Source organism: Bombina bombina, chromosome 4 (genome assembly GCF_027579735.1).
Source record: "Bombina bombina isolate aBomBom1 chromosome 4, aBomBom1.pri, whole genome shotgun sequence".
NCBI lineage: Eukaryota > Metazoa > Chordata > Amphibia > Anura > Bombinatoridae > Bombina > Bombina bombina.
Window position 1 is genome coordinate 12,855,137 of NC_069502.1, and position 26,383 is coordinate 12,881,519.

At 43.0% G+C, this 26,383-nt stretch overlaps 1 protein-coding gene across 1 annotated transcript in view; it reads left to right on the plus strand.

Moving 5' to 3' along the window:
• The first annotated feature begins 1,083 nt into the window (after positions 1-1,083).
• Positions 1,084-26,383, plus strand: part of FNDC4 (fibronectin type III domain containing 4) — a 110,117-nt gene continuing 84,817 nt past the window's right edge. The window contains exon 1 of the mRNA XM_053710943.1: positions 1,084-1,093. Within this exon, the coding sequence (XP_053566918.1) occupies positions 1,084-1,093 (10 nt within the window). The remainder of the gene's footprint in view (positions 1,094-26,383) is intronic.

The following is a 26,383-nucleotide window of genomic DNA, read 5'->3' on the forward strand; positions in this document are numbered from 1 at the left end:
GCTATGTAGTGTGTGTGTATCTGCATGTATAAGTGTATGCTATGTAGTGTGTGTGTATCTGCATGTATAAGTGTATGCTATGTAGTGTGTGTGTATCTGCATGTATAAGTGTATGCTATGTAGTGTGTGTGTATCTGCATGTATAAGTGTATGCTATGTAGTGTGTGTATGTATCTGCATGTGTAAGTGTATGCTATGTAGTGTGTGTGTATCTGCATGTATAAGTGTAAGCTATGTAGTGTGTGTGTATCTGCATGTATAAGTGTATGCTATGTAGTGTGTCTGTATCTGCATGTGTAAGTGTATACTATGTAGTGTGTCTGTATCTGCATGTATAAGTGTAAGCTATGTAGTGTGTGTGTATCTGCATGTATAAGTGTATGCTATGTAGTGTGTGTGTATCTGCATGTGTAAGTGTATGCTATGTAGTGTGTGTGTATCTGCATGTATAAGTGTATGATATGTAGTGTGTGTATCTGCATGTGTAAGTGTATACTATGTAGTGTGTGTGTATCTGCATGTATAAGTGTATGCTATGTAGTGTGTGTGTATCTGCATGTATAAGTGTATGCTATGTAGTGTGTGTATGTATCTGCATGTGTAAGTGTATGCTATGTAGTGTGTGTGTGTATCTGCATGTATAAGTGTATGCTATGTAGTGTGTATGTATGTGCATGTGTAAGTGTAGTGTGTGTGTGTGTATCTGCATGTGTAAGTGTATACTATGTAGTGTGCTACTCTGCATTTTTGCTGACTTTAAAGGCCAGAATCTAGAATATTAATGGGGAAAGCAGAGAGCAGTTTTAAAGAATTTATTATTAAATGTCCAATTAAGATAAAAATATTTAGCGCTGTCTCTGCAAAGGCTAAATAAATACATAGCTCACATAGCTATACCAGTGGTTTGAGCTTGTGTTTGATTTGCTGCCTAAGTGTATTAAAATATATGACTTTATTTAGAATTTTATTTATATTACTTTGGCCTTATGATTTATTTATTTTTTAGCGCCGTCCATGCTCCTGCCCACCACATTTCAATTTTTTGCCGCAGGTGGGGGGGTTGTCCATCTTTTGAATTTCGAAATGTTGGGAGGTATGTGTACACTGAGTGACATCACATGACACGCTGTACACTGAGTGACATCACATGACACGCTGTACACTGAGTGACATCACATGACACGCTGTACACTGAGTGACATCACATGACACGCTGTACCCTGAGTGACATCACATGACACGCTGTACACCGAGTGACATCACATGACACGCTGTACACCGAGTGACATCACATGACACGCTGTACACCGAGTGACATCACATGACACGCTGTACACCGAGTGACATCACATGACACGCTGTACACCGAGTGACATCACATGACACGCTGTACACCGAGTGACATCACATGACACGCTGTACACTGAGTGACATCACATGACACGCTGTACACTGAGTGACATCACATGACACGCTGTACACCGAGTGACATCACATGACACGCTGTACACCGAGTGACATCACATGACACGCTGTACACCGAGTGACATCACATGACACGCTGTACACCGAATGACATCACATGACACGCTGTACACCGAGTGACATCACATGACACAGCTGTACACTGAGTGACATCACATGACACGCTGTACACTGAGTGACATCACATGACACACTGTACACCGAGTGACATCACATGACACGCTGTACACCGAGTGACATCACATGACACGCTGTACACCGAGTGACATCACATGACACGCTGTACACTGAGTGACATCACATGACAAGCTGTACACTGAGTGACATCACATGACACGCTGTACACTGAGTGACATCACATGACACGCTGTACACTGAGTGACATCATATGACACGCTGTACACTGAGTGACATCACATGACACGCTGTACACTGAGTGACATCACATGACAAGCTGTTCATCGAGTGACATCACATGACAAGCTGTACACCGAGTGACATCACATGACACGCTGTACACCGAGTGACATCACATGACACGCTGTACACTGGGTTAGCTAACTGCTATACTTAAACAGACAATGTTACTTTAACAGATAATCAATTCAGCAGACCCTCTTAGAGCAGATCGTATATAATAAAAGGAAAAAAGATTGCACCCCAGAACATACAAGACCTCAGGTCAATGCTAGAACGGAGTCAGACCCCAAATAATTAGCCTAATAAATCTGAGAATTCAATTGTGATAGCTCAGATATCATATTAGCAGCCCTAATTTTCTACTAGATTATTAAACTTGCCCCTTCTCCTGACATGTTCCGCCAGTTTCTGCGGCTTTTTGTGACATATAACCACTCCTATTATTTGGTGTTGGCGAATCAGATCCATTCTGTATCGGGTGCATCACTGCGTGATTATATTAGTCATCGGCAGTTGCAGCCTGGATCATCATGACGTTTTACTGTGTTATTATGGTAAGTATGCTGTTATTGTACGTCAAATCCAATAGTCATTATTAGAGCGTATGCGATTTCTTAGATAGATTCCATCTTTTTTACTGTATATGAGACATCCAAAAGGTATTATTTCTACTTGCGCATGGTAACAAATGATGTTACTTCATGGTTTCCTAAATTGTGCTCTCGATTAGTTAGAGGAATTTGTGACTGTGGAGAAAAAAATTATCAATACAAATAAATGTTAATTAGGGATGCACCAAAATTTCGGCCGAAAATGGCATTTTTGGTTATTTCGTTTTTTTTGCCTTTTATTTTTGGTAAAATTGTGTAGCATATTTAAAATGTGATGCCAGCCTAGAGCTGCTGTTTGAGTTCATTACTTGACTTACGGTTTTGCATTTAATAATAGTTTTCTAGGACTATACTTTATTTTAATAATTGGTAAAAAAAATAAAAAAAAATGGTTAAATCTGATTCTGTTACACAGAACTAAATAAAGAATAATACTAGCGATGCACCAAAATGTGGGCCGCCGACCCAAAGAGGACCAAAATGGCTAAAAATGTACAGCCCTCCCCTGTTCTATTGAGTTACATGTCTATCCTTAGCATAAGGTGCGGAATCTGTTGGCGCTCTACAAATAACCGATAAGTTCTGAATACAGTATTCAAAGGGGATGTTTCTAAACACTTGATATTATCAGACACAGCCCTAAGCACACACAGTGAATATGTATAAGCCTTATATACAGTGCTCATACATCAGCCTCTTGTGCGTGCACACTATATATACATAAGCCCCAAGCTCGCACACAGTCGGTACAAATTAGCACCCACCAGACAGTGTATACAAAAAAGCACAGTAACTTTCTATAACCACCTTGCACGTAAGGTTGTAGCCAAGTCCGGTGGCCCTGGTGATAGGCAGTCTCCATTTGGGGCTCCGGACATATAATCTGACGGGTCAGTGTGAGACCCTAACCAGGAACTAGGCGGAGATAAGATGAGAGACGATAAGGAGCAGCCACGCCCATTGCACGGATAACTACACCCAAAAACAAAACACATGTCCACCTCGTATTGTTGTCTGGCTATAACCACACTCTCCCTTGTAGAGCTCCACCAGTTTCACTGCAGATCACGCCCTACGGTACACAAGTGACCATGCCCATTTGTTGGAGCTTTCCCGCCTACAAGCTCTCTCAGCTACACACACACTGTAGTTAAAAAAAGAAAAAAAGAAATTTCGGTTTAGTTTTTTGGCCAAGGGCATCCTGAATTTTCGGTATCTGTTTCGGTCCAGAATTTTCATCTCGGTGCATCCCTAATGTTAATAAATGAAGAGTATTGCCTGGTAAGTGACCAGGTATTAATAGTTACATTCTATGAATATAGTGATCAATTACTGGACCCATATCACCTAACATTAAGTGTATTGGGACAATTATATATGTCTCAATAACAGTAGATGGTTGCTTCGTGACAACCTACATCTTTTGATAGTCACCAAAGTGTGATACGTGAACTGGTGTAACTGACCGCTATTTGATCACAAATGACCGAATTGTGTGAAAGTTGTGAAAAAATTCCGGTCCTGTGCTATTTACAGGAGATGAAGTGTACTCATCTATATTTGTTTATCATTTTTAGTAATAAGTGAAAATGACTGAGTGAATAAAAATCACTAACACAATATAGTGAATAAGAGTAAATACGTGAATTGGAGAGCATTTACTGGATTGAATATATATTGTCAGAGATATGTAAAAAAAAAATATTTTCATTAAGACCTAGTGGGCAGTTCATGAGGTAGATCCAAAGACTTTCTTTCTTCAATAGGATTTCTTCCAAGTTTCCGCCTCTGATTCCCATAGATATTTTTTCTATACCTTTGGATACTCAATATTAAGATTGCTTGGTGATAATGAACACAATAATTAGAGCAATCTAAACCTGGCTACCATTAAAGGACTTTTAGGCACAGTATACAAATACACATACACAATTGCTGTGGGAATACAATACCCTGTTATTATACAAGTGTCGTAGCAAGCAGTGCTACATATTGAATGGTTGCATTTCTGAGCGTTAAATCATCATATATACTGTTTGCATCAACACAATTTGAGAATTTCTATTTTTCCTTCAAGCCGTAACAATAATCTAGTAGGGGAGACACACATTTAAGGTCTATTTTGTCGACCCCATCTCTATACTGACCTAAGTAACTGCATATAATTTGTTTCCTGGTGTGATTGTATCCAGCCCATATTTCTCTAGTTGTTTTTAATGTACCCATTATACCTAATAAAGTTTCATTGTTATTTCTTTTGTTGACGCTTACCATCCTATAGTTGTTACATTATTTGTGTGGGATTTGAGTGCTATATGTGTATGCGTTTGTAACATTGTAACTGTACTGTGTAATGTATCTTTTAAAGGGACACTGAACCCAATTTTTTTCTTTTGTGATTCAGATAGAGCATAACATTTTAAACAACTTTCTAATTTACTATTATCAATTTTTCTTCGTTCTCTTGCTTTCTTATCTTGAAAAAAAAGGCATCTAAGCTTTTTTTGGTTCACTACTCTGGACAGCACTTTTTTTATTGGCGGATGAATTTATCCACCAATCAGCAAGAACAACCCAGGTTGTTCACCAAAAATGGTCCGGAATCTAAACTTACATTCTTGCATTTCAAATAAAGATACCAAGAGAATGAATAAAAATTGATAATAGGAGTAAATTAGAAAGTTACTTAAAATTGCTGCTCTATCTGAATCACAAAAGAAAAAAATTTGGGTTCAGTGTCCCTTGGGTTTAAGTGTTTTGTGCAACTATTTTGTTTTGGACAACAGTTAAACACAGCTCTGCGATTGAGGTAATTGAAGCGTAAATGGCAATTTCCCAATTTTACTTCACTTGTAATATCAGCGAAATGAAAATGGCTTACACAATACCGCTTGCGCAAAACCGCTGGGGTCTCACTTGTAATATCAGCAAAATGAAAATAGCTTACACAATACCGCTTGCGCAAAACCGCTGGGGTCTCACTTGTAATATCAGCGAAATGAAAATAGCTTACACAATACCGCTTGCGCAAAACCGCTGGGGTCTCACTTGTAATATCAGCAAAATGAAAATAGCTTGCAAAAACACAATACCGCTTGCGCAAAACCGCTGGGGTCTCACATGTAATATCAGCGAAATGAAAATGGCTTACACAATACCGCTTGCGCAAAACCGCTGGGGTCTCACTTGTAATATCAGCGAAATGAAAATGGCTTACACAATACCGCTTGCGCAAAACCGCTGGGGTCTCACTTGTAATATCAGCGAAATGAAAATGGCTTACACAATACCGCTTGCGCAAAACCGCTGGGGTCTCACTTGTAATATCAGCGAAATGAAAATAGCTTGCACAATACCGCTTGCGCAAAACCACTGGGGTCTCACTTGTAATATCAGCGAAATGAAAATAGCTTGCAAAAACACAATACCGCTTGCGCAAAACCGCTGGGGTCTCACTTGTAATATCAGCGAAATGAAAATAGCTTGCAAAAACACAATACCGCTTGCGCAAAACCGCTGGGGTCTCACTTGTAATATCAGCGAAATGAAAATAGCTTGCACAATACCGCTTGCGCAAAACCGCTGGGGTCTCACTTGTAATATCAGCGAAATGAAAATAGCTTGCAAAAACACAATACCGCTTGCGCAAAACCGCTGGGGTCTCACTTGTAATATCAGCAAAATGAAAATGGCTTACACAATACCGCTTGCGCAAAACCGCTGGGGTCTCACTTGTAATATCAGCGAAATGAAAATGGCTTACACAATACCGCTTGCGCAAAACCGCTGGGGTCTCACTTGTAATATCAGCGAAATGAAAATAGCTTGCGCAAAACCGCTGGGGTCTCACTTGTAATATCAGCGAAATGAAAATAGCTTGCGCAAAACCGCTGGGGTCTCACTTGCAATATCAGCGAAATGAAAATAGCTTGCAAAAACACAAAACCGCTTGCGCAAAACCGCTGGGGTCTCACTTGTAATATCAGCGAAATGAAAATAGCTTGCAAAAACACAATACCGCTTGCGCAAAACCGCTGGGGTCTCACTTGTAATATCAGCAAAATGAAAATGGCTTACACAATACCGCTTGCGCAAAACCACTGGGGTCTCACTTGTAATATCAGCAAAATGAAAATGGCTTACACAATACCGCTTGCGCAAAACCGCTGGGGTCTCAATTGTAATATCAGCGAAATGAAAATGGCTTACACAATACCGCTTGCGCAAAACCGCTGGGGTCTCACTTGTAATATCAGCGAAATGAAAATAGCTTGCACAATACCGCTTGCGCAAAACCGCTGGGGTCTCACTTGTAATATCAGGGAAATGAAAATAGCTTGCAAAAACACAATACCGCTTGCGCAAAACCGCTGGGGTCTCACTTGCAATATCAGCGAAATGAAAATAGCTTGCAAAAACACAATACCGCTTGCGCAAAACCGCTGGGGTCTCACATGTAATATCAGCAAAATGAAAATGGCTTACACAATATCGCTTGCGCAAAACCGCTGGGGTCTCACTTGTAATATCAGCGAAATGAAAATGGCTTACACAATACCGCTTGCGCAAAACCGCTGGGGTCTCACTTGTAATATCAGCAAAATGAAAATGGCTTACACAATACCGCTTGCGCAAAACCGCTGGGGTCTCACTTGTAATATCAGCGAAATGAAAATAGCTTGCACAATACCGCTTGTGCAAAACCGCTGGGGTCTCAATTGTAATATCAGCAAAATGAAAATGGCTTACACAATACCGCTTGCGCAAAACCGCTGGGGTCTCACTTGTAATATCAGCGAAATGAAAATAGCTTACACAATACCGCTTGCGCAAAACCGCTGGGGTCTCACTTGCAATATCAGCGAAATGAAAATAGCTTGCAAAAACACAATACCGCTTGCGCAAAACCACTGGGGTCTCACTTGTAATATCAGCAAAATGAAAATGGCTTACACAATACCGCTTGCGCAAAACCGCTGGGGTCTCACTTGTAATATCAGCGAAATGAAAATGGCTTACACAAAACCGCTTGCGCAAAACCGCTGGGGTCTCACTTGTAATATCAGCAAAATGAAAATAGCTTACACAATACCGCTTGCGCAAAACCGCTGGGGTCTCACTTGTAATATCAGCAAAATGAAAATAGCTTACACAATACCGCTTGCGCAAAACCGCTGGGGTCTCACTTGTAATATCAGCAAATGAAAATAGCTTGCACAATACCGCTTGCGCAAAACCGCTGGGGTCTCACTTGTAATATCAGAGAAATGAAAATAGCTTGCAAAAACACAATACCGCTTGCGCAAAACCGCTGGGGTCTCACTTGTAATATCAGCGAAATGAAAATGGCTTACACAATACCGCTTGCGCAAAACCGCTGGGGTCTCACTTGTAATATCAGCGAAATGAAAATAGCTTGCACAATACCGCTTGCGCAAAACCGCTGGGGTCTCACTTGTAATATCAGCGAAATGAAAATAGCTTACACAATACCGCTTGCGCAAAACCGCTGGGGTCTCACTTGTAATATCAGCGAAATGAAAATAGCTTGCACAATACCGCTTGCGCAAAACCGCTGGGGTCTCACTTGTAATATCAGCGAAATGAAAATAGCTTACACAATGCTGCTTGCGCAAAACCGCTGGGGTCTCACTTGTAATATCAGCGAAATGAAAATAGCTTGCACAATACCGCTTGCGCAAAACCGCTGGGGTCTCACTTGTAATATCAGCGAAATGAAAATAGCTTACACAATACCGCTTGCGCAAAACCGCTGGGGTCTCACTTGTAATATCAGCGAAATGAAAATAGCTTACACAATACCGCTTGCGCAAAACCGCTGGGGTCTCACATGTAATATCAGCGAAATGAAAATAGCTTGCACAATACCGCTTGCGCAAAACCGCTGGGGTCTCACTTGTAATATCAGCGAAATGAAAATAGCTTACACAATACCGCTTGCGCAAAACCGCTGGGGTCTCACTTGCAATATCAGCAAAATGAAAATAGCTTGCAAAAACACAATACCGCTTGCGCAAAACCGCTGGGGTCTCACTTGTAATATCAGCAAAATGAAAATGGCTTACACAATACCGCTTGCGCAAAACCGCTGGGGTCTCACTTGTAATATCAGCAAAATGAAAATGGCTTACACAATACCGCTTGCGCAAAACCGCTGGGGTCTCACTTGTTATATCAGCGAAATGAAAATGGCTTACACAATACCGCTTGCGCAAAACCGCTGGGGTCTCACTTGTAATATCAGCGAAATTAAAATGGCTTACATAATACCGCTTGCGCAAAACCGCTGGGGTCTCACTTGCAATATCAGCGAAATGAAAATAGCTTGCAAAAACACAATACCGCTTGCGCAAAACCGCTGGGGTCTCACTTGTAATATCAGCAAAATGAAAATGGCTTACACAATACCGCTTGCGCAAAACCGCTGGGGTCTCACTTGTAATATCAGCGAAATGAAAATAGCTTGCACAATACCGCTTGCGCAAAACCGCTGGGGTCTCACTTGTAATATCAGCGAAATGAAAATAGCTTACACAATACCGATTGCGCAAAACCGCTGGGGTCTCACTTGTAATATCAGCAAAATGAAAATGGCTTACACAATACCGCTTGCGCAAAACCGCTGGGGTCTCACTTGTAATATCAGCAAAATGAAAATGGCTTACACAATACCGCTTGCGCAAAACCGCTGGGGTCTCACTTGTAATATCAGCAAAATGAAAATGGCTTACACAATACCGCTTGCGCAAAACCGCTGGGGTCTCACTTGTAATATCAGCGAAATGAAAATAGCTTACACAATACCGCTTGCGCAAAACCGCTGGGGTCTCACTTGTAATATCAGCGAAATGAAAATAGCTTACACAATACCGCTTGCGCAAAACCACTGGGGTCTCACTTGCAATATCAGCGAAATGAAAATAGCTTACACAATACCGCTTGCGCAAAACCGCTGGGGTCTCACTTGTAATATCAGCAAAATGAAAATGGCTTACACAATACCGCTTACGCAAAACCGCTGGGGTCTCACTTGTAATATCAGCGAAATGAAAATAGCTTGCACAATACCGCTTGCGCAAAACCGCTGGGGTCTCACTTGTAATATCAGCGAAATGAAAATAGCTTACACAATACCGCTTGCGCAAAACCGCTGGGGTCTCACTTGCAATATCAGCGAAATGAAAATAGCTTGCAAAAACACAATACCGCTGGGGTCTCACTTGTAATATCAGCGAAATGAAAATAGCTTGCACAATACCGCTTGCGCAAAACCGCTGGGGTCTCACTTGTAATATCAGCAAAATGAAAATGGCTTACACAATACCGCTTGCGCAAAACCGCTGGGGTCTCACTTGTAATATCAGCGAAATGAAAATGGCTTACACAATACCGCTTGCGCAAAACCGCTGGGGTCTCACTTGTAATATCAGCGAAATGAAAATGGCTTACACAATACCGCTTGCGCAAAACCGCTGGGGTCTCACTTGCAATATCAGCGAAATGAAAATAGCTTGCAAAAACACAATACCGCTTGCGCAAAACCGCTGGGGTCTCACTTGTAATATCAGCAAAATGAAAATGGCTTACACAATACCGCTTGCGCAAAACCGCTGGGGTCTCACTTGTAATATCAGCAAAATGAAAATGGCTTACACAATACCGCTTGCGCAAAACCGCTGGGGTCTCACTTGTAATATCAGCGAAATGAAAATAGCTTACACAATACCGCTTGCGCAAAACCGCTGGGGTCTCACTTGTAATATCAGCAAAATGAAAATAGCTTACACAATACCGCTTGCGCAAAACCACTGGGGTCTCACTTGTAATATCAGCGAAATGAAAATGGCTTACACAATACCGCTTGCGCAAAACCGCTGGGGTCTCACTTGTAATATCAGCAAATGAAAATAGCTTGCACAATACCGCTTGCGCAAAACCGCTGGGGTCTCACTTGTAATATCAGCAAAATGAAAATAGCTTGCAAAAACACAATACCGCTTGCGCAAAACCGCTGGGGTCTCACATGTAATATCAGCGAAATGAAAATGGCTTACACAATACCGCTTGCGCAAAACCGCTGGGGTCTCACTTGTAATATCAGCGAAATGAAAATGGCTTACACAATACCGCTTGCGCAAAACCGCTGGGGTCTCACTTGTAATATCAGCGAAATGAAAATGGCTTACACAATACCGCTTGCGCAAAACCGCTGGGGTCTCACTTGTAATATCAGCGAAATGAAAATAGCTTGCACAATACCGCTTGCGCAAAACCACTGGGGTCTCACTTGTAATATCAGCGAAATGAAAATAGCTTGCAAAAACACAATACCGCTTGCGCAAAACCGCTGGGGTCTCACTTGTAATATCAGCGAAATGAAAATAGCTTGCACAATACCGCTTGCGCAAAACCGCTGGGGTCTCACTTGTAATATCAGCAAAATGAAAATAGCTTGCAAAAACACAATACCGCTTGCGCAAAACCGCTGGGGTCTCACTTGTAATATCAGCAAAATGAAAATGGCTTACACAATACCGCTTGCGCAAAACCGCTGGGGTCTCACTTGTAATATCAGCGAAATGAAAATGGCTTACACAATACCGCTTGCGCAAAACCGCTGGGGTCTCACTTGTAATATCAGCGAAATGAAAATAGCTTGCGCAAAACCGCTGGGGTCTCACTTGTAATATCAGCGAAATGAAAATAGCTTGCGCAAAACCGCTGGGGTCTCACTTGCAATATCAGCGAAATGAAAATAGCTTGCAAAAACACAATACCGCTTGCGCAAAACCGCTGGGGTCTCACTTGTAATATCAGCGAAATGAAAATAGCTTGCAAAAACACAATACCGCTTGCGCAAAACCGCTGGGGTCTCACTTGTAATATCAGCAAAATGAAAATGGCTTACACAATACCGCTTGCGCAAAACCACTGGGGTCTCACTTGTAATATCAGCAAAATGAAAATGGCTTACACAATACCGCTTGCGCAAAACCGCTGGGGTCTCACTTGTAATATCAGCGAAATGAAAATGGCTTACACAATACCGCTTGCGCAAAACCGCTGGGGTCTCACTTGTAATATCAGCGAAATGAAAATAGCTTGCACAATACCGCTTGCGCAAAACCGCTGGGGTCTCACTTGTAATATCAGCGAAATGAAAATAGCTTGCAAAAACACAATACCGCTTGCGCAAAACCGCTGGGGTCTCACTTGCAATATCAGCGAAATGAAAATAGCTTGCAAAAACACAATACCGCTTGCGCAAAACCGCTGGGGTCTCACATGTAATATCAGCAAAATGAAAATGGCTTACACAATATCGCTTGCGCAAAACCGCTGGGGTCTCACTTGTAATATCAGCGAAATGAAAATGGCTTACACAATACCGCTTGCGCAAAACCGCTGGGGTCTCACTTGTAATATCAGCGAAATGAAAATAGCTTGCGCAAAACCGCTGGGGTCTCACTTGCAATATCAGCGAAATGAAAATAGCTTGCAAAAACACAATACCGCTTGCGCAAAACCACTGGGGTCTCACTTGTAATATCAGCGAAATGAAAATAGCTTGCAAAAACACAATACCGCTTGCGCAAAACCGCTGGGGTCTCACTTGTAATATCAGCGAAATGAAAATAGCTTACACAATACCGCTTGCGCAAAACCGCTGGGGTCTCACTTGCAATATCAGCGAAATGAAAATAGCTTGCAAAAACACAATACCGCTTGCGCAAAACCACTGGGGTCTCACTTGTAATATCAGCAAAATGAAAATAGCTTACACAATACCGCTTGCGCAAAACCGCTGGGGTCTCACTTGTAATATCAGCAAAATGAAAATAGCTTACACAATACCGCTTGCGCAAAACCGCTGGGGTCTCACTTGTAATATCAGCAAATGAAAATAGCTTGCACAATACCGCTTGCGCAAAAGCGCTGGGGTCTCACTTGTAATATCAGAGAAATGAAATTAGCTTGCAAAAACACAATACCGCTTGCGCAAAACCGCTGGGGTCTCACTTGTAATATCAGCGAAATGAAAATGGCTTACACAATACCGCTTGCGCAAAACCGCTGGGGTCTCACTTGTAAAATATCAGCGAAATGAAAATAGCTTGCACAATACCGCTTGCGCAAAACCGCTGGGGTCTCACTTGTAATATCAGCGAAATGAAAATAGCTTACACAATACCGCTTGCGCAAAACCGCTGGGGTCTCACTTGTAATATCAGCGAAATGAAAATAGCTTACACAATACTGCTTGCGCAAAACCGCTGGGGTCTCACTTGTAATATCAGCGAAATGAAAATAGCTTGCACAATACCGCTTGCGCAAAACCGCTGGGGTCTCACTTGTAATATCAGCGAAATGAAAATAGCTTACACAATACCGCTTGCGCAAAACCGCTGGGGTCTCACTTGTAATATCAGCGAAATGAAAATAGCTTACACAATACCGCTTGCGCAAAACCGCTGGGGTCTCACTTGTAATATCAGCGAAATGAAAATAGCTTGCACAATACCGCTTGCGCAAAACCGCTGGGGTCTCACTTGTAATATCAGCGAAATGAAAATAGCTTACACAATACCGCTTGCGCAAAACCGCTGGGGTCTCACTTGCAATATCAGCAAAATGAAAATAGCTTGCAAAAACACAATACCGCTTGCGCAAAACCGCTGGGGTCTCACTTGTAATATCAGCAAAATGAAAATGGCTTACACAATACCGCTTGCGCAAAACCGCTGGGGTCTCACTTGTAATATCAGCAAAATGAAAATGGCTTACACAATACCGCTTGCGCAAAACCGCTGGGGTCTCACTTGTTATATCAGCGAAATGAAAATGGCTTACACAATACCGCTTGCGCAAAACCGCTGGGGTCTCACTTGTAATATCAGCGAAATTAAAATGGCTTACACAATACCGCTTGCGCAAAACCGCTGGGGTCTCACTTGCAATATCAGCGAAATGAAAATAGCTTGCAAAAACACAATACCGCTTGCGCAAAACCGCTGGGGTCTCACTTGTAATATCAGCAAAATGAAAATGGCTTACACAATACCGCTTGCGCAAAACCGCTGGGGTCTCACTTGTAATATCAGCGAAATGAAAATAGCTTGCACAATACCGCTTGCGCAAAACCGCTGGGGTCTCACTTGTAATATCAGCGAAATGAAAATAGCTTACACAATACCGCTTGCGCAAAACCGCTGGGGTCTCACTTGCAATATCAGCGAAATGAAAATAGCTTACACAATACCGCTTGCGCAAAACCGCTGGGGTCTCACTTGCAATATCAGCGAAATGAAAATAGCTTGCAAAAACACAATACCACTTGCGCAAAACCGCTGGGGTCTCACTTGTAATATCAGCAAAATGAAAATGGCTTACACAATACCGCTTGCGCAAAACCGCTGGGGTCTCACTTGTAATATCAGCTAAATGAAAATGGCTTACACAATACCGCTTGCGCAAAACCGCTGGGGTCTCACTTGTAATATCAGCGAAATGAAAATAGCTTACACAATACCGCTTGCGCAAAACCGCTGGGGTCTCACTTGTAATATCAGCGAAATGAAAATAGCTTACACAATACCGCTTGCGCAAAACCACTGGGGTCTCACATGCAATATCAGCGAAATGAAAATAGCTTACACAATACCGCTTGCGCAAAACCGCTGGGGTCTCACTTGTAATATCAGCGAAATGAAAATGGCTTACACAATACCGCTTGCGCAAAACCGCTGGGGTCTCACTTGTAATATCAGCAAAATGAAAATAGCTTGCACAATACCGCTTGCGCAAAACCGCTGGGGTCTCACTTGCAATATCAGCGAAATGAAAATAGCTTACACAATACCGCTTGCGCAAAACCGCTGGGGTCTCACTTGCAATATCAGCGAAATGAAAATAGCTTGCAAAAACACAATACCGCTTGCGCAAAACCGCTGGGGTCTCACTTGTAATATCAGCAAAATGAAAATGGCTTACACAATACCGCTTACGCAAAACCGCTGGGGTCTCACTTGTAATATCAGCGAAATGAAAATAGCTTGCACAATACCGCTTGGGCAAAACCGCTGGGGTCTCACTTGTAATATCAGCGAAATGAAAATAGCTTACACAATACCGCTTGCGCAAAACCGCTGGGGTCTCACTTGCAATATCAGCGAAATGAAAATAGCTTGCAAAAACACAATACCGCTGGGGTCTCACTTGTAATATCAGCGAAATGAAAATAGCTTGCACAATACCGCTTGCGCAAAACCGCTGGGGTCTCACTTGTAATATCAGCAAAATGAAAATGGCTTACACAATACCGCTTGCGCAAAACCGCTGGGGTCTCACTTGTAATATCAGCGAAATGAAAATGGCTTACACAATACCGCTTGCGCAAAACCGCTGGGGTCTCACTTGCAATATCAGCGAAATGAAAATAGCTTGCAAAAACACAATACCGCTTGCGCAAAACCGCTGGGGTCTCACTTGTAATATCAGCAAAATGAAAATGGCTTACAAAATACCGCTTGCGCAAAACCGCTGGGGTCTCACTTGTAATATCAGCGAAATGAAAATGGCTTACACAATACTGCTTGCGCAAAACCGCTGGGGTCTCACTTGTAATATCAGCAAAATGAAAATGGCTTACACAATACCGCTTGCGCAAAACCGCTGGGGTCTCACTTGTAATATCAGCGAAATGAAAATAGCTTACACAATACCGCTTGCGCAAAACCGCTGGGGTCTCACTTGTAATATCAGCTAAATGAAAATAGCTTGCACAATACCGCTTGCGCAAAACCGCTGGGGTCTCACTTGTAATATCAGCGAAATGAAAATGGCTTACACAATACCGCTTGCGCAAAACCGCTAGGGGTCTCACTTGTAATATCAGCGAAATGAAAATGGCTTACACAATACCGCTTGCGCAAAACCGCTGGGGTCTCACTTGTAATATCAGCGAAATGAAAATAGCTTGCAAAAACACAATACCGCTTGCGCAAAACCGCTGGGGTCTCACTTGTAATATCAGCGAAATGAAAATAGCTTACACAATACCGCTTGCGCAAAACCGCTGGGGTCTCACTTGTAATATCAGCGAAATGAAAATAGCTTGCACAATACCGCTTGCGCAAAACAGCTGGGGTCTCACTTGTAATATCAGCGAAATGAAAATGGCTTACACAATACCGCTTGCGCAAAACCGCTGGGGTCTCACTTGTAATATCAGCAAAATGAAAATGGCTTACACAATACCGCTTGCGCAAAACCGCTGGGGTCTCACTTGTAATATCAGCGAAATGAAAATGGCTTACACAATACCGCTTGCGCAAAACCGCTGGGGTCTCACTTGTAATATCAGCGAAATGAAAATGGCTTACACAATACCGCTTGCGCAAAACCGCTGGGGTCTCACTTGTAATATCAGCGAAATGAAAATGGCTTACACAATACCGCTTGCGCAAAACCGCTGGGGTCTCACTTGTAATATCAGCGAAATGAAAATAGCTTACACAATACCGCTTGCGCAAAACCGCTGGGGTCTCACTTGTAATATCAGCGAAATGAAAATAGCTTGCACAATACCGCTTGCGCAAAACCGCTGGGGTCTCACTTGTAATATCAGCGAAATGAAAATAGCTTGCAAAAACACAATACCGCTTGCGCAAAACCGCTGGGGTCTCACTTGTAATATCAGCGAAATGAAAATAGCTTACACAATACCGCTTGCGCAAAACCGCTGGGGTCTCACTTGTAATATCGAGCGAAATGAAAATGGCTTACACAATACCGCTTGCGCAAAACCGCTGGGGTCTCACTTGTAATATCAGCGAAATGAAAATAGCTTGCACAATACCGCTTGCCGCAAAACCGCTGGGGGTCTCACTTGTAATAACAGCCGAAATTGAAAATAGCTTACACAATACCGCTTGCGCAAAACCGCTGGGGTCTCACTTGCAATATCAGCGAAATGAAAATAGCTTGCAAAAACACAATACCGCTTGCGCAAAACCACTGGGGTCTCACTTGTAATATCAGCAAAATGAAAATGGCTTACACAATACCGCTTGCGCAAAACCGCTGGGGTCTCACTTGTAATATCAGCGAAATGAAAATGGCTTACACAAAACCGCTTGCGCAAAACCGCTGGGTCTCACTTGTAATATCAGCAAAATGAAAATAGCTTACACAATACCGCTTGCGCAAAACCGCTGGGGTCTCACTTGTAATATCAGCAAAATGAAAATAGCTTACACAATACCGCTTGCGCAAAACCGCTGGGGTCTCACTTGTAATATCAGCAAATGAAAATAGCTTGCACAATACCGCTTGCGCAAAACCGCTGGGGTCTCACTTGTAATATCAGAGAAATGAAAATAGCTTGCAAAAACACAATACCGCTTGCGCAAAACCGCTGGGGTCTCACTTGTAATATCAGCGAAATGAAAATGGCTTACACAATACCGCTTGCGCAAAACCGCTGGGGTCTCACTTGTAATATCAGCGAAATGAAAATAGCTTGCACAATACCGCTTGCGCAAAACCGCTGGGGTCTCACTTGTAATATCAGCGAAATGAAAATAGCTTACACAAAACCGCTTGCGCAAAACCGCTGGGGTCTCACTTGTAATATCAGCGAAATGAAAATAGCTTGCACAATACCGCTTGCGCAAAACCGCTGGGGTCTCACTTGTAATATCAGCGAAATGAAAATAGCTTACACAATGCTGCTTGCGCAAAACCGCTGGGGTCTCACTTGTAATATCAGCGAAATGAAAATTGCTTACACAATACCGCTTGCGCAAAACCGCTGGGGTCTCACTTGTAATATCAGCGAAATGAAAATAGCTTACACAATACCGCTTGCGCAAAACCGCTGGGGTCTCACTTGTAATATCAGCGAAATGAAAATAGCTTACACAATACCGCTTGCGCAAAACCGCTGGGGTCTCACATGTAATATCAGCGAAATGAAAATAGCTTGCACAATACCGCTTGCGCAAAACCGCTGGGGTCTCACTTGTAATATCAGCGAAATTAAAATGGCTTACACAATACCGCTTGCGCAAAACCGCTGGGGTCTCACTTGCAATATCAGCAAAATGAAAATAGCTTGCAAAAACACAATACCGCTTGCGCAAAACCGCTGGGGTCTCACTTGTAATATCAGCAAAATGAAAATGGCTTACACAATACCGCTTGCGCAAAACCGCTGGGGTCTCACTTGTAATATCAGCAAAATGAAAATGGCTTACACAATACCGCTTGCGCAAAACCGCTGGGGTCTCACTTGTTATATCAGCGAAATGAAAATGGCTTACACAATACCGCTTGCGCAAAACCGCTGGGGTCTCACTTGTAATATCAGCGAAATTAAAATGGCTTACATAATACCGCTTGCGCAAAACCGCTGGGGTCTCACTTGCAATATCAGCGAAATGAAAATAGCTTGCAAAAACACAATACCGCTTGCGCAAAACCGCTGGGGTCTCACTTGTAATATCAGCAAAATGAAAATGGCTTACACAATACCGCTTGCGCAAAACCGCTGGGGTCTCACTTGTAATATCAGCGAAATGAAAATAGCTTGCACAATACCGCTTGCGCAAAACCGCTGGGGGTCTCACTTGTAATATCAGCGAAATGAAAATAGCTTACACAATACCGATTGCGCAAAACCGCTGGGGTCTCACTTGTAATATCAGCAAAATGAAAATGGCTTACACAATACCGCTTGCGCAAAACCGCTGGGGTCTCACTTGTAATATCAGCTAAATGAAAATGGCTTACACAATACCGCTTGCGCAAAACCGCTGGGGTCTCACTTGTAATATCAGCAAAATGAAAATGGCTTACACAATACCGCTTGCGCAAAACCGCTGGGGTCTCACTTGTAATATCAGCGAAATGAAAATAGCTTACACAATACCGCTTGCGCAAAACCGCTGGGGTCTCACTTGTAATATCAGCAAAATGAAAATAGCTTACACAATACCGCTTGCGCAAAACCACTGGGGTCTCACTTGCAATATCAGCGAAATGAAAATAGCTTACACAATACCGCTTGCGCAAAACCGCTGGGGTCTCACTTGAAATATCAGCAAAATGAAAATGGCTTACACAATACCGCTTGCGCAAAACCGCTGGGGTCTCACTTGCAATATCAGCGAAATGAAAATAGCTTGCACAATACCGCTTGCGCAAAACCGCTGGGGTCTCACTTGTAATATCAGCGAAATGAAAATAGCTTACACAATACCGCTTGCGCAAAACCGCTGGGGTCTCACTTGCAATATCAGCGAAATGAAAATAGCTTGCAAAAACACAATACCGCTGGGGTCTCACTTGTAATATCAGCGAAATGAAAATAGCTTACACAATACCGCTTGCGCAAAACCGCTGGGGTCTCACTTGTAATATCAGCAAAATGAAAATGGCTTACACAATACCGCTTGCGCAAAACCGCTGGGGTCTCACTTGTAATATCAGCGAAATGAAAATGGCTTACACAATACCGCTTGCGCAAAACCGCTGGGGTCTCACTTGCAATATCAGCGAAATGAAAATAGCTTGCAAAAACACAATACCGCTTGCGCAAAACCGCTGGGGTCTCACTTGTAATATCAGCAAAATGAAAATGGCTTACACAATACCGCTTGCGCAAAACCGCTGGGGTCTCACTTGTAATATCAGCAAAATGAAAATGGCTTACACAATACCGCTTGCGCAAAACCGCTGGGGTCTCACTTGTAATATCAGCGAAATGAAAATAGCTTACACAATACCGCTTGCGCAAAACCGCTGGGGTCTCACTTGTAATATCAGCAAAATGAAAATAGCTTACACAATACCGCTTGCGCAAAACCACTGGGGTCTCACTTGTAATATCAGCGAAATGAAAATGGCTTACACAATACCGCTTGCGCAAAACCGCTGGGGTCTCACTTGTAATATCAGCAAATGAAAATAGCTTGCACAATACCGCTTGCGCAAAACCGCTGGGGTCTCACTTGTAATATCAGCAAAATGAAAATAGCTTGCAAAAACACAATACCGCTTGCGCAAAACCGCTGGGGTCTCACATGTAATATCAGCGAAATGAAAATGGCTTACACAATACCGCTTGCGCAAAACCGCTGGGGTCTCACTTGTAATATCAGCGAAATGAAAATGGCTTACACAATACCGCTTGCGCAAAACCGCTGGGGTCTCACTTGTAATATCAGCGAAATGAAAATGGCTTACACAATACCGCTTGCGCAAAACCGCTGGGGTCTCACTTGTAATATCAGCGAAATGAAAATAGCTTGCACAATACCGCTTGCGCAAAACCACTGGGGTCTCACTTGTAATATCAGCGAAATGAAAATAGCTTGCAAAAACACAATACCGCTTGCGCAAAACCGCTGGGGTCTCACTTGTAATATCAGCGAAATGAAAATAGCTTGCACAATACCGCTTGCGCAAAACCGCTGGGGTCTCACTTGTAATATCAGCAAAATGAAAATAGCTTGCAAAAACACAATACCGCTTGCGCAAAACCGCTGGGGTCTCACTTGTAATATCAGCAAAATGAAAATGGCTTACACAATACCGCTTGCGCAAAACCGCTGGGGTCTCACTTGTAATATCAGCGAAATGAAAATAGCTTACACAATACCGCTTGCGCAAAACCGCTGGGGTCTCACTTGTAATATCAGCGAAATGAAAATAGCTTGCGCAAAACCGCTGGGGTCTCACTTGTAATATCAGCGAAATGAAAATAGCTTGCGCAAAACCGCTGGGGTCTCACTTGCAATATCAGCGAAATGAAAATAGCTTGCAAAAACACAATACCGCTTGCGCAAAACCGCTGGGGTCTCACTTGTAATATCAGCGAAATGAAAATAGCTTGCAAAAACACAATACCGCTTGCGCAAAACCGCTGGGGTCTCACTTGTAATATCAGCAAAATGAAAATGGCTTACACAATACCGCTTGCGCAAAACCACTGGGGTCTCACTTGTAATATCAGCAAAATGAAAATGGCTTACACAATACCGCTTGCGCAAAACCGCTGGGGTCTCACTTGTAATATCAGCGAAATGAAAATGGCTTACACAATACCGCTTGCGCAAAACCGCTGGGGTCTCACTTGTAATATCAGCGAAATGAAAATAGCTTGCACAATACCGCTTGCGCAAAACCGCTGGGGTCTCACTTGTAATATCAGCGAAATGAAAATAGCTTGCAAAAACACAATACCGCTTGCGCAAAACCGCTGGGGTCTCACTTGCAATATCAGCGAAATGAAAATAGCTTGCAAAAACACAATACCGCTTGCGCAAAACCGCTGGGGTCTCACATGTAATATCAGCAAAATGAAAATGGCTTACACAATATCGCTTGCGCAAAACCGCTGGGGTCTCACTTGTAATATCAGCGAAATGAAAATGGCTTACACAATACCGCTTGCGCAAAACCGCTGGGGTCTCACTTGTAATATCAGCGAAATGAAAATAGCTTGCGCAAAACCGCTGGGGTCTCACTTGCAATATCAGCGAAATGAAAATAGCTTGCACAAACACAATACCCGCTTGCGCAAAACCACTGGGGTCTCACTTGTAATATCAGCGAAATGAAAATAGCTTGCAAAAACACAATACCGCTTGCGCAAAACCGCTGGGGTCTCACTTGTAATATCAGCGAAATGAAAATAGCTTACACAATACCGCTTGCGCAAAACCGCTGGGGTCTCACTTGCAATATCAGCGAAATGAAAATAGCTTGCAAAAACACAATACCGCTTGCGCAAAACCACTGGGGTCTCACTTGTAATATCAGCAAAATGAAAATAGCTTACACAATACCGCTTGCGCAAAACCGCTGGGGTCTCACTTGTAATATCAGCAAAATGAAAATAGCTTACACAATACCGCTTGCGCAAAACCGCTGGGGTCTCACTTGTAATATCAGCAAATGAAAATAGCTTGCACAATACCGCTTGCGCAAAAGCGCTGGGGTCTCACTTGTAATATCAGAGAAATGAAATTAGCTTGCAAAAACACAATACCGCTTGCGCAAAACCGCTGGGGTCTCACTTGTAATATCAGCGAAATGAAAATGGCTTACACAATACCGCTTGCGCAAAACCGCTGGGGTCTCACTTGTAATATCAGCGAAATGAAAATAGCTTGCACAATACCGCTTGCGCAAAACCGCTGGGGTCTCACTTGTAATATCAGCGAAATGAAAATAGCTTACACAATACCGCTTGCGCAAAACCGCTGGGGTCTCACTTGTAATATCAGCGAAATGAAAATAGCTTACACAATACTGCTTGCGCAAAACCGCTGGGGTCTCACTTGTAATATCAGCGAAATGAAAATAGCTTGCACAATACCGCTTGCGCAAAACCGCTGGGGTCTCACTTGTAATATCAGCGAAATGAAAATAGCTTACACAATACCGCTTGCGCAAAACCGCTGGGGTCTCACTTGTAATATCAGCGAAATGAAAATAGCTTACACAATACCGCTTGCGCAAAACCGCTGGGGTCTCACTTGTAATATCAGCGAAATGAAAATAGCTTGCACAATACCGCTTGCGCAAAACCGCTGGGGTCTCACTTGTAATATCAGCGAAATGAAAATAGCTTACACAATACCGCTTGCGCAAAACCGCTGGGGTCTCACTTGCAATATCAGCAAAATGAAAATAGCTTGCAAAAACACAATACCGCTTGCGCAAAACCGCTGGGGTCTCACTTGTAATATCAGCAAAATGAAAATGGCTTACACAATACCGCTTGCGCAAAACCGCTGGGGTCTCACTTGTAATATCAGCAAAATGAAAATGGCTTACACAATACCGCTTGCGCAAAACCGCTGGGGTCTCACTTGTTATATCAGCGAAATGAAAATGGCTTACACAATACCGCTTGCGCAAAACCGCTGGGGTCTCACTTGTATTTTCAGCGAAATTATATGGCTTACACAATACCGCTTGCGCAAAACCGCTGGGGTCTCACTTGCAATATCAGCGAAATGAAAATAGCTTGCAAAAACACAATACCGCTTGCGCAAAACCGCTGGGGTCTCACTTGTAATATCAGCAAAATGAAAATGGCTTACACAATACCGCTTGCGCAAAACCGCTGGGGTCTCACTTGTAATATCAGCGAAATGAAAATAGCTTGCACAATACCGCTTGCGCAAAACCGCTGGGGTCTCACTTGTAATATCAGCGAAATGAAAATAGCTTACACAATACCGCTTGCGCAAAACCGCTGGGGTCTCACTTGCAATATCAGCGAAATGAAAATAGCTTACACAATACCGCTTGCGCAAAACCGCTGGGGTCTCACTTGCAATATCAGCGAAATGAAAATAGCTTGCAAAAACACAATACCACTTGCGCAAAACCGCTGGGGTCTCACTTGTAATATCAGCAAAATGAAAATGGCTTACACAATACCGCTTGCGCAAAACCGCTGGGGTCTCACTTGTAATATCAGCAAAATGAAAATGGCTTACACAATACCGCTTGCGCAAAACCGCTGGGGTCTCACTTGTAATATCAGCGAAATGAAAATAGCTTACACAATACCGCTTGCGCAAAACCGCTGGGGTCTCACTTGTAATATCAGCGAAATGAAAATAGCTTACACAATACCGCTTGCGCAAAACCACTGGGGTCTCACTTGCAATATCAGCGAAATGAAAATAGCTTACACAATACCGCTTGCGCAAAACCGCTGGGGTCTCACTTGTAATATCAGCGAAATGAAAATGGCTTACACAATACCGCTTGCGCAAAACCGCTGGGGTCTCACTTGTAATATCAGCAAAATGAAAATAGCTTGCACAATACCGCTTGCGCAAAACCGCTGGGGTCTCACTTGCAATATCAGCGAAATGAAAATAGCTTACACAATACCGCTTGCGCAAAACCGCTGGGGTCTCACTTGCAATATCAGCGAAATGAAAATAGCTTGCAAAAACACAATACCGCTTGCGCAAAACCGCTGGGGTCTCACTTGTAATATCAGCAAAATGAAAATGGCTTACACAATACCGCTTACGCAAAACCGCTGGGGGTCTCACTTGTAATATCAGCGAAATGAAAATAGCTTGCACAATACCGCTTGGGCAAAACCGCTGGGGTCTCACTTGTAATATCAGCGAAATGAAAATAGCTTACACAATACCGCTTGCGCAAAACCGCTGGGGTCTCACTTGCAATATCAGCGAAATGAAAATAGCTTGCAAAAACACAATACCGCTGGGGTCTCACTTGTAATATCAGCGAAATGAAAATAGCTTGCACAATACCGCTTGCGCAAAACCGCTGGGGTCTCACTTGTAATATCAGCAAAATGAAAATGGCTTACACAATACCGCTTGCGCAAAACCGCTGGGGTCTCACTTGTAATATCAGCGAAATGAAAATGGCTTACACAATACCGCTTGCGCAAAACCGCTGGGGTCTCACTTGCAATATCAGCGAAATGAAAATAGCTTGCAAAAACACAATACCGCTTGCGCAAAACCGCTGGGGTCTCACTTGTAATATCAGCAAAATGAAAATGGCTTACAAAATACCGCTTGCGCAAAACCGCTGGGGTCTCACTTGTAATATCAGCGAAATGAAAATGGCTTACACAATACTGCTTGCGCAAAACCGCTGGGGTCTCACTTGTAATATCAGCAAAATGAAAATGGCTTACACAATACCGCTTGCGCAAAACCGCTGGGGTCTCACTTGTAATATCAGCGAAATGAAAATAGCTTACACAATACCGCTTGCGCAAAACCGCTGGGGTCTCACTTGTAATATCAGCTAAATGAAAATAGCTTGCACAATACCGCTTGCGCAAAACCGCTGGGGTCTCACTTGTAATATCAGCGAAATGAAAATGGCTTACACAATACCGCTTGCGCAAAACCGCTAAGGTCTCACTTGTAATATCAGCGAAATGAAAATGGCTTACACAATACCGCTTGCGCAAAATCGCTGGGGTCTCACTTGTAATATCAGCGAAATGAAAATAGCTTGCAAAAACACAATACCGCTTGCGCAAAACCGCTGGGGTCTCACTTGTAATATCAGCGAAATGAAATAGCTTACACAATACCGCTTGCGCAAAACCGCTGGGGTCTCACTTGTAATATCAGCGAAATGAAAATAGCTTGCACAATACCGCTTGCGCAAAACAGCTGGGGTCTCACTTGTAATATCAGCGAAATGAAATGGCTTACACAATACCGCTTGCGCAAAACCGCTGGGGTCTCACTTGTAATATCAGCAAAATGAAAATGGCTTACACAATACCGCTTGCGCAAAACCGCTGGGGTCTCACTTGTAATATCAGCAAAATGAAAATGGCTTACACAATACCGCTTGCGCAAAACCGCTGGGGTCTCACTTGTAATATCAGCGAAATGAAAATGGCTTACACAATACCGCTTGCGCAAAACCGCTGGGGTCTCACTTGTAATATCAGCGAAATGAAAATAGCTTGCAAAAACACAATACCCGCTTGCGCAAAACCGCTGGGGTCTCACTTGTAATATCAGCGAAATGAAAATAGCTTGCACAATACCGCTTGCGCAAAACCGCTGGGGGTCTCACTTGTAATATCAGCGAAATGAAAATAGCTTGCAAAAACACAATACCGCTTGCGCAAAACCGCTGGGGTCTCACTTGTAATATCAGCGAAATGAAAATAGCTTGCAAAAACACAATACCGCTTGCGCAAAACCGCTGTGGTCTCACTTGTAATATCAGCGAAATGAAAATGGCTTACACAATACCGCTTGCGCAAAACCACTGGGGTCTCACTTGTAATATCAGCGAAATGAAAATAGCTTGCACAATACCGCTTGCGCAAAACCGCTGGGGTCTCACTTGTAATATCAGCGAAATGAAAAACAGAATTATGCTTACCTGATAAATTACTTTCTCCAACGGTGTGTCCGGTCCACGGCGTCATCCTTACTTGTGGGATATTCTCTTCCCCAACAGGAAATGGCAAAGAGCCCAGCAAAGCTGGTCATATGATCCCTCCTAGGCTCCGCCTACCCCAGTCATTCGACCGACGTACAGGAGGAAATATGCATAGGAGAAATCACATGATACCGTGGTGACTGTAGTTAGAGAAAATAATTCATCAGACCTGATTAAAAAAACCAGGGCGGGCCGTGGACCGGACACACCGTTGGAGAAAGTAATTTATCAGGTAAGCATAAATTCTGTTTTCTCCAACATAGGTGTGTCCGGTCCACGGCGTCATCCTTACTTGTGGGAACCAATACCAAAGCTTTAGGACACGGATGAAGGGGGGGAGCAAATCAGGTCACCTAAATGGAAGGCACCACGGCTTGCAAAACCTTTCTCCCAAAAATAGCCTCTGAAGAAGCAAAAGTATCAAATTTGTAAAATTTGGCAAAAGTGTGCAGTGAAGACCAAGTCGCTGCCTTACATATCTGGTCAACAGAAGCCTCGTTCTTGAAGGCCCATGTGGAAGCCACAGCCCTAGTGGAGTGAGCTGTGATTCTTTCAGGAGGCTGCTGTCCGGCAGTCTCATAAGCCAATCGGATAATGCTTTTAAGCCAAAAAGAAAGAGAGGTAGAAGTTGCTTTTTGACCTCTCCTTTTACCAGAATAAACAACAAACAAAGAAGAAGTTTGTCTGAAATCTTTAGTGGCCTCTAAATAGAATTTTAGAGCACGGACTACGTCCAAATTGTGCAACAAACGTTCCTTCTTTGAAACTGGATTCGGACACAAAGAAGGTACAACTATCTCCTGGTTAATATTCTTGTTGGAAACAACTTTCGGAAGAAAACCAGGCTTAGTACGCAA